The sequence below is a fragment of the Oncorhynchus mykiss genome, chromosome 21 (genome assembly GCF_013265735.2).
Source record: "Oncorhynchus mykiss isolate Arlee chromosome 21, USDA_OmykA_1.1, whole genome shotgun sequence".
Taxonomy (NCBI): Eukaryota; Metazoa; Chordata; class Actinopteri; order Salmoniformes; family Salmonidae; genus Oncorhynchus; species Oncorhynchus mykiss.
In genome coordinates, this window is record NC_048585.1 from 45,216,812 (window position 1) to 45,227,323 (window position 10,512).

General features: G+C 38.7%; 1 protein-coding gene across 1 annotated transcript; it reads right to left on the reverse strand.

Moving 5' to 3' along the window:
• Window positions 1-1,621: 1,621 nt before the first annotated feature.
• Window positions 1,622-4,218, reverse strand: LOC110500546. The gene is made up of 6 exons (XM_021577953.2): window positions 3,951-4,218; window positions 3,429-3,791; window positions 2,940-3,290; window positions 2,610-2,741; window positions 2,366-2,400; window positions 1,622-2,021 (listed from the first exon to the last, which is right to left on the reverse strand). Exons 1-6 carry the CDS (start codon window positions 4,102-4,104, stop codon window positions 1,884-1,886), a joined length of 1,173 nt encoding a protein of 390 aa, XP_021433628.2. The 5' UTR covers window positions 4,105-4,218; the 3' UTR covers window positions 1,622-1,883.
• Between the last annotated feature and the right edge of the window lie 6,294 nt (window positions 4,219-10,512).

Consider the following 10,512-nt stretch of genomic DNA (forward strand, 5'->3'; position numbering starts at 1 on the left):
TTTTCTCTGATTGGTGGGGATACATTAAATCACGCCCTTCCTGGTAGCAGTGGTATGTATTCATGGATGCCAAGGAAGGCCGTACAGACACAGAGGGGCACTGTTTCGTTCGCTTGGATGCTTTGTCCTGTGAGGTACATTCAGCCTCTTGCGAATTGAAGGAAAAGGATGCAACACAAAGAGACGAAAGATACATTTTAATAGTCCATTTTTTGGGGAAGCCAACTTGGATTTGTCGTCACTTTTATCAAATCCCATTGAGAGTATATGTCATTGATTGTTGTGTCTTGATGTGTTGTTGTCCTCCGGTTGCTAGCTAGCCAGCTAGCTAAAATTGTCCCTTTCCGAAATTAGCCATGGATGGAGATAGGGATTTGGACTTGTGGTTTTACTTACTTCTCCATACTAGCCAATAATTATAACGGTGATTCTAATCCTACCATTAATTCATACATTGTTATGCCCCTTGCTTGAGAGGATGGAAGTTCAATATGTAGCTAGATGTAGAAGGCTAATGTTAACTAGCTAACTTTGCCCATGGATGGAAGTTTGGCTAACGGGCAAGCATTTAGCCAGGTAACATTCAGTAGGACAACAAAAAATTACAGCGTGTATGACAGAGTGATAGACTGTTTCATCAACATGAAAGAGAGGAGGATGGCATAGGCGTTTCTTTACAAGGTTAGCAAACTTGTTTTTGTACTTGCACGAACGCGCACTCACACACACACGCACACAGAAATCAGAACCACGGACAGACACATCATATTTAATGTAGCTTACGTTGATTGGACACAACAGTTTTTGGTATCTTTTAGTTCCAACTGTATTAGACTAAGCAGAGGTGGTTTGATCATGTTGAAATGGTACTGGAATAGTGAAGGCAGCTCCTGTTCTCTTGCGGTAACTCTCTGTGGATCTAAATCAATAGCTGTTTAGTGGTCATTAAGTGTCAGAAACATTAACTTGCTTGAGCGTACTGTAGGTCATGTAACTGTCTGTTACTGAACATTCAATATTCTTTGTGGACTTCACTGGACAGAGGCTGCTATGTGGTTTTGTGATTAAACAAAGGTGAGGTTGACTTTACACTGCCATTGTGTCTTCTTATTATCTCGGCCTTTAGGCCTATATATCACAGTCGCAAAGCATATGAATTAACAGGCTATAGAGAAAACAACGCAATTATCACAACACGTAGGTTGTAATATGGCTTGGCTTTCCCGGTGATTGTACCCACGCACCACTACTGCCTGGTAGGTGTGTAAACCCACACTGCACTTCTTACAAAGAAAGCATTTATTGTAAATCATATACATGTATATCTGTGTCCGGTATGTGGAGTCAGAGTGATTCTCATGGTCTCTCCTGAAAAATTTATTTGTATCTCAGCAACTCTAAACTTGGTTAAATAACAGTTAAATAAAGAAGCAGTTATTCTGTGATAAGAAATGGATGTGTGTTGGTGTTCCTCCATTTCTAATGTTGTGATGGAGCCTGACACATATTCAGCTAAACTGCTATTCCTTTAATCATTTTGTATATTTGTATATGTGGTGGCAGAGACGTTCAGTAGACAGAGAATAGAGATGAACGGAGTGTATAAATGAATGGTTTATTATGTTAAAAACACATAGTAATAGAGCAAAAATGGGATTCTCTATCAGATTATTTCTTACAATAAAAAGCTGTAAAAGGTTATGGCTATTTTATGATCATTACAGGATCATTATATACATCCAGCATACAGACCATGTTAAAATAACAGTTTCTTTGTTACATTGAAAAATCCATACTATTTTTTTGTTACTAAAAGCAGTTCAATTATGCTACAAATAGTAAAATGGTTCTTCTTGTAGTCTTTGTGACAGTGGTGATGTATTTCACTGCTGCTGAAGGTATCTGACATCAGAGTACACTGCATCCTCTCTGCTGGTCTTCTTTCTCGCTGTTCTAGAGGAGGACTTCTTCTTGGGGGTGAAACTGACAGCTGCATAGTTCAGCACGTCACTGTCTTGATTCTGAGGGGGGTGGAGCCATGAGAAAATACATTATGATGACAGCATGATCTACTATATAATGTTTATATTCTCCTGTGGAAGAAAACACTCTACAAAAGACATGACTGTTCAGACTGTACACCCACTACAATGACCTGACAGTCAGTGGAACAGAGACAGACAGAAGTTCCATGAAAAAATGAACAAAAATAAGTAGGCTACATCTAGTACAGTGACCAACTACTTCCAAGAACACTTAACATAAAAAGTACAAATAAGCTGACTTCTAGCTGTAAGGAAAGTTAAATGGCAGTTTCTTGTAAAAACTAAAAACCTAATATATTTATAAATGTTGACAAATTTACCTGATTGCCCTGGGACGTTGGGACATCAGTCCTCCCTTCAAAGAGATTGAAATAGAGGAAGGCCAGCTATTATTTTTTATGACAATCCCATCTCTTTTTAACCTCATGTAGTTAATTAACAGTGCTTATATGATGGACATTTAATTGATCTTTACAGAATGTACATTGCATAGATATGCATGAAACATTAGATACATCAGCTATATCATTAGATACATTGTATACATTAGATATAAAGTAATACCTCTGCTATCTCTGTTCTGAGTCTTGCACAGCGCCCAGACAAGTAAAAGGGTCACTATCCCCAGAACGATGTTGGAGACGACCAATGACAGAACAGTAGGACTCAGATCAAATGGAGGATAATGCTCTGGAACTGTGGAAAGGGTATCAGTGAATTCATATTATATTCATGAGCGCTTAGGAAGATCATCAAACAGTAAAGTATGGCATCAAAAGCTGATGGTGATATTGTATAGCTTGTTGAGACAAATGTATGGGATCATTTGGAGGTAGGCTGTTTGCATGAATATACAGTGTTGTTGGGGATATTTACAGATTAAATGGGATTTACCTTGAATGTCCAGCTTGGTCCCATTCCCAAACAGTATCTCCCCACATGAGGCCACAGCACAGTAGTAAGTCCCAGCATCAGAGAGGCTGAGGTTCCTCTTGGGGAGGTTGAAGACACAGCTCTGTGTAGGAGACCCAGCCTCAGAGATCTTCTCACACTGATCACTCCTGTCTCCATGGGTGTAAATGATTCCTGGACGGGATTCTCCTGAGCCATGTCTGAACCAATAGACACTGTGTTCTCCTACACAGGTCTCAGTGTGTATTGTACAGTTCAGAGCCACAGAGTCTCCTGGCAGGACTGACTCAGACACAGGCTGCTGGAGCACAGTCATGTTTCTGGACCCTGATCCTGACAAGAAGTTCAATAAACCCATTGAATCTCTGGAGTATTACTGTAGAAAGTGTTCAAACTCAACATCTCATCTGAATACGATAATACCTCATATTTACACAGCATATATGCACATTTAGGTTTACAAAAACATACCTTTTACTATGAGAATGGCTCCTTCTCCAAACTCCACCTTGTTGCCATAAGAGCTTCCGCAGTAGTATGTGCCTGAATCAGAGAGTTGCATGTCTGAGATCTTTAGGTGATTCTTTTCTTGGCCGTTTTCCACTGAGAATCGAGGGTTATCCTTAAACTCATGGTAAAAGGTTGCGTTCCTGTCAAACTTAAAGACAGTTGAGCAGAGTTGAAGCTTATCTCCAAAGGGTTGCTTGTACCAGGAGAAATGCATGTCCATGTGGCCTTTATAGAAGCAGTGCACAATCACTGCGTCTCCAACTTTGGCTGATATGAGACCACTGTCCTGAAGTATGGATGAGGATTCAGTACCAGCTACCACATCTAATAAAGAACATGAACAATACAGTATATTTGCCGTTACTTACCCCAAATACAACTTAGAATATTCAAAGTGTCTGTAAAGTATTGCATTTGATATCTCATGCATCCAAATCAAGGGCGAACATCTCAAAAGCAGAGAAATATAAACGTTGGTCTTACCCATCTCTACAAGAAGTGGAAATATCAGACACAGTGTGATCCTCTTTGAAGTTGTCATCCTCTTCACAACTTGTCTTGAGTGGAAAAAGTCCACCAATGTAGACAACACTTCAACAATGGAGTTGCAGGTGATTGGTCGAACTGGACCCATCATTTTTGTTGACGCCTTATTCCGTTGCGTAAATCTTCTTCACATTGTACAGAGTCATAGAGTATCCAGGCTGGACTGAATCAGACACACACATATTTTATTATAGGTATATTCTTATCCTTAAATATTTAGTACAAATGTAGTTATAATCATTCAAGTTTGGCATTCCTTATTCTTTACCACTACATCTCCTGTTGTCTACGTCAAGAGACTGATAGTTGTGACCTTTTTGGGAACATGCATACAATGACACTGTCATCCACTAGGGCTTCTGCCACCACACAGTCACTTCACCTCACACAAAAAAACATCTATTGAAAAAAAATCAACATTTCAGAACGTACACTCAATTGGATTGGATGAATAGAATCCCTTTCCATGATTTTGTTATTGAGGAGGCAGATTCCTCTAGGCCTATAGGTGATGGTAATACTTCACTGTTAAAACTGTGTTGTGTTTGACTAAGAACTACAGATCTAGGTGAAATGACCTAATAAATAGCTCATTGTGTTTTTCACAGATTTTAGTCAACTATGTTTAGGTTAGCTGCCTCATCAAAAGAGTTGGTTTAATGTTGTTACAATGGTCAACTTGAAGAGCAAGTAGTATAGCCTATGGTATGAGATAGCTAAGAGTTCTGAGACATCCGGCTGAAAACCACAGAGAGAGAGAGAGCGAGAGAGAGAGAGAGCGAGAGAGAGAGAGAGAGAGAGAGAGAGAGAAGAGCAGAGCAGAGCAGAGCAGAAAGAAGGAAAGAGAGCAGAGGGTCCTGTGTACAAAGCCAGCAGGCTCTAACAAAGTGTAGATACATCCTCATCTTGTGTTCATTCAAGACCGCAGAGTAACTGTAAATATGTTGCTGTTTGTTTGAGGGCATGTTAGTGGCATGAGAACGGTTTAACACTTCAAATTAAAGCTGTAATACATCACTTTTAAGCAAACTTACCAAAATCACATAGAAATGTGAGTTATATATCTATCATTCTCATTGACAGCAAAAATTAAGAAGCGGTAGATCTGTTATAAGTGCGCTATATCTATGCTTCCTGCTCTGAAAGCAACAATGTGGAACTTTTTGTGTGAACCGGCCAAATTCACATAGAAATGTAGATTATAGATATTTAATTCTCATTCTCATTGAAAGCAAGTCTAAGAAGTGGTAGATCTGTTCTATGGTCTCTATTTCTAAGCTTCCCGTTCTTAAGTTTAGTTTTTGCGTATTGGTTTTGTACACCAGCTTTAAACAGCTGAAAATACAATATTTGGGGTTATTGAAAATATATTTCAAAGGAGTTTAGATGGTACAATGATTCTCTACACATGCATTGATGGCTTTGTCACATAAACTGAAATTAGGTGAACTATTAGAATTTTAGCAACCAGGAAATGGCGTAGTGATTTCTGCATATTGCGTCTTTAAAGATCCTGAGTATGGCCTTAATAAATACATTCAACTTCCTTTGTCTTGACTGTTGTTAAATGCTTTATTCATCTTGTCACAAGCAAGTCCATTTAAAATTAGTTTGGCAGAGAAGCAATGCACCTAATTCAATTAGCTACAGTAATTATGTGTTACAGTAATACAGATAATAATGTTAATAAAGTGGGAGTTGATAAAAAGAGAATTCATTGGACTGTTTCATTCATCCAGTTCTACTGTCTGATCCCAGCATTCACCACTGTCTCCATGTGACCTCTCTGTCTTCTAGACCTGTTCTTCTTGTTGCTCAGATTCAGAGCTACGTAATGGAGACTGTCTCCATCTTGGTCCTGTGAGAAACAATTATAAAGGTGGGAGGGGGAAATAATAATAATTATTATTATTATTTAACATAAACATTTCCATACATATTTCTATGGTAATACAAAATGTAAGGAATTATACTTACCCCTGCATCTGTAGAAGAGACTGCTGAACATGGTGTCAGAGAGACGGATCCTGAAAAGAAACACCTCAAAGATAAAGATGCAACTCCTTCTTCCCATGCAGATACATCTGTAGACGGTAATGTTAAAGAAGAGCAACTTCTAAAAGGTTGTCACTTACCTCTGCACTGTATACACTTTCTCTGGTTCATCTTGTACATGATGCAAGCAAGGACAATAATCAGGATTAACTACTTTGGGACTGGGGGGCAGTATTGAGTAGCTTGGATGAATAAGGTGCCCACAGTAAACTGCCTGCTACTCAGGCCCAGAAGCTAGAATATGCATATAATTAGTTAGATTAGATTTGGATTGAAAACACTCTGACATTTCTAAAACTGTTTGAATTATGTCTGCGAGTAAAACAGAACTCATATGACAGGCAAAAACATGAGAAAATATCCAACCAGGGAGTAGGAAATCTGAGGTTTGTAGTTTTTTTTTAAGTGATTTCCTATCCAATATACAGTGTCTATGGGGTCATATTGCACTTTCTAAGGCTTCCACTAGATGTCAACAGTATTTAGAACTTTGTTTCAGGCTTCTTCTATGAAGGGGGAGCGAATAAGAGCTGTTTGACTAAGGGGTCTGGCAGAATGCCATGAGCTAAGTCATGCGCTCGGCCGTGAGAGCGAGGTCCGTTCTTTTTCATTTCTAAAGACAAAGCAATTGTCCGGTTGAAACATTATTGAAGATTTATGTTAAAAACATCCTAAAGATTGATTCTGTACATCGTTTGACATGTTTCTAAGAACTGTAATATAACTTTTTGGACTTTTTGTCTGAACTAAGTGCTCGCGCATTGTGAATTTGGATTCCTGGGCTAAATGTGCGAACAAAAAGGAGGTATTTGGACATAAATTATGGACTTTATCGAACAAAACAAACATTTATTGTGGAACTGGGATTCCTGGGAGTGCATTCCGATGAAGATCATCAAAGGTAAGTGAATATTTATAACGCTATTTCTGAGTTTTGTGACACCTCTCCTTCTTTGGAAAATGGCTGTATGTTTTTCTTTGGCTAGGTGCGGACCTAACATAATCACAAGGTGTGCTTTCGTCGTAAAGCCTTTTTGCAATCTGACACAGCGGTTGCATTAAGGAGAAGTGTATCTTTAATTGTGTGTTTAACACTTGTATCTTTTATCAATGTTTATGATGAGTATTCCTGTAATTTGATGTGGCTCTCTGCACTTTTACCAGATGTTTGTTTGATTTCTGAATATAACACACCAATTTCAAATGATTTTTTTGGACATAAAGATGAACTTTATCGAACAAAACACACATTTATTGTCTAACGTGGAGTCCTGGGAGTGCCATCCGGTGAAGATCATCAATGGTTAGTGATTAATTTTAACGCTATTTCTGTCTTTTGTGACACCTCTCCTTCTGTGGAAAATGGCTGTACGTATGTTTTTCTATCGCTAGGTGTTGACCTAACATAATCGCAAGGTGTGCTTTCGCCGCAAACCCTTTTTGAAATCAGACACGGTGGCTGGATTAACGAGAAGTTTTAAAATGGTGTATAATACTGGTATGTTTGAGGAATTGTAATTATGAGATTTCTGTTGTTTTGAATTTGGCTCCCTGACGCTAGCGTCCCACATATCCCAGAGAAGTTAACAAGAAAGCCAATCCTACATCCAGGTAGTACACCAAGAGAAGAGGGTCTGCCCTGTGGCCTGTGGCCTGTGGACATTCAAACATTGATAGAGGACGCTCAGAATAGCAAGTAAATGTATATTCTACACAGTAGATTTGTAAAATATATACAAAGAAGCAAGTTATATCACCTACCTTCAATGTCCTGCTTGGTCCCATTCCCAAACAGTACTTCCCCAAGAGGCCACAGCACAGTAGCAAATCCAAGCATCAGAGAGGCGAAGGTTCCTAGTGGGGATATTCTGTAAATGACTCCTGGACGGGATTCTCCTGATCCATGTCTGAACCAATAGACACTGTGTTCTCCTGCACCGGTCTCAGTGTGTATTGTACAGTTCAAAGTCACAGAGTTCCCTGGCTGGACTGACTCAGACACAGGCTGCTGTACCACAGACATGCTGTTGGAATCTGAAAAGAGTGAAAATTAAGATTATGGTGTGTAAATGGTTTTGTCCTGCTAGATGTATCTATTGACAATTTGTAATGTATATTTAGAATTTCATGGATACAAAATTTAAATCTAAAATAAAGAAGTAAGTTAGGTTACCTTTGTCAATCAAAACAGCTCCTCCAAATGTGACTTTGCCCACTTCAATAGCAACACATTAGTATGTAGCTCAGTCCCCTAACTGTGTCTTAGAGATGGTCAGGTTAAAGCTGTCAACTCCTCTCTTCACACTCAGACATTTAGTCCCAGTGAAGTCCTTGGTAAAGTTAGATAACTTACCGATTTGTTTGAGAATTAGAAATATTGTAAACAGTGACACCATCTTTGAATATAAAATATTGAGTGGACAAAGTCTACCCAAGTGTACAACAAAGGGCTAGTGGGTGATTGGTTGAACTGGACCCAATCTTCTTTGTTGACTTCTCATTCAGATGACCATGGTCTTGTGGTCTATTGCACCATACAGAGTCACACAGTCTACTGGCTGGACTCAGACACAGGAAGCTGTAGAATGCAAGTAAATTAAGGTTTTACTCGTCTGGTGGTTTGTGGTTTTCTCACCTCTCTGGACAGCCCAGGGTCAAAATAGTAGGCTTTGTTTTCTCACCACTCTGGACAGCCCTGGGTCAAAATAGTAGGCTTTGTTTTCTCACCTCTCTGGACAGCCCTGGGTCAAAATAGTAGGCTTTGTTTTCTCAATCTTACTTTAGTTACACTGGATTTATCTTGCCTCCATTGCAGAAGGCAAGCAAAACCAAGTGTGCCTAAAGTATTTGAAAGAAAACTATTATTATTATCAACAGTTACAGTACTCCAGATGACCCATAGGAGGGCTGTAATATGTTGAACGTGTCTTGTCTAGTGGTTAAAAGCAATGAGCCAGTAACTAAAAGGTCGCAGGTTCGAATCGCTGAGCCGACAAAGTGAAACATCTGTGGATGTGACCTAGAGCAAGGCGCTTAACCCTACTTTCTCCAATAAGTTGCTCTGCATAAGAGCGTCTTCTAAATTACTAACATGTAAATGTATAAGAGTGAACAGGGGTAGAGCAGTGAGAGTGTATATGTGATCATTTATTTCATCTTTATTTAACCAGGTATACTAGTTGAGAACAAGTTGTCATTTACAACTGCGACCTGGCCAAGATAAAGCAAAGCAGTGCGACACAAACAACAACACAGAGTTACACATGTAATAAACAAGCATTCAGTCAATAATACAATAGAAAATGTCTATTTACAGTGTGAGCAAATGAGGTAGGATAAGGGAGGTAAGGCAATAAATTGGCCATAGTGGCGAAATAATTACAATATAGCAGGTGATAAACACCTGCAGAATAAAACAATTCAATTGTCTGTCAGTCTCATTCCCTATCATTCATAGAAACATGCATTATCTGAATTGTAATACCTGAGTGTGCATCACTGATTGGACTGTTATATAGTGAACATGTCTTGTAATATAACCAATTCACATGACACACTTTATCCACTCTGTATCACTGTCTGCTTAGTGTGGTCCTTATAGGAGGCAATCTATTAGAAGGAGGATCCTCCTCTATTGGTCTCCTTACAGAGAACCCTGCAGTAGAACCCTGCACTTGTCTGATTGAGAACGTACTAGTTCTCCCATGACATCATCCTAAAATGGCCCCTCCCCCTGAGCAGATATATATAGTATAGACGGTTCCGTATTATGACATGAGAGGCTTAACCTCTCTAGGGTATGTGGGACGCTAGCGTCCCACCTGGCCAACATCCAGTGAGATTGCAGAGCGCCAAATTCAAATACAGAAATACTCATTATAAAAATTTGAAAACAAAACATATTTTACATAGGGTTAAATTTAACAAGTCCAATAGCTCAAATGAAAGATAAACACCTTGTTCATCTACCCAGCATGTCAGATTTTTTAAATGTTTTACGGCGAAAACACACCACATATTTATATTAGACCACCACCGAAACGAAGACAAGAGGCAGCCATTTTGTCCCAGAAAATATAAAATTATGAAAGCAGGATTAAAAAATAAATCATTCACTAACCTTTTGAAAATCTTCATCAGATGACAGTAATAGGACATGTTACACAGTACTTGTTTTTTTTCAATAATATGCCATTTATATCCATAAATGTCCATTTACATTGAATTCATGTTCAGAAAATACTCAAAAATGTCCGCAGAAAATATAGGTAGCGCCGCAAGATAACGTAAATAGACATCATAAACTTTGACTAAATATACATGTTCTACATATAGTTAGAAAGATACACTGCTTCTTAACTTGGAGAGATCATTAGCAGTTCTTTGTGGTTTGTAACTGATTTCAGATAACAATTTATGTCCGAGTAAGTTTACAAAGAACTGG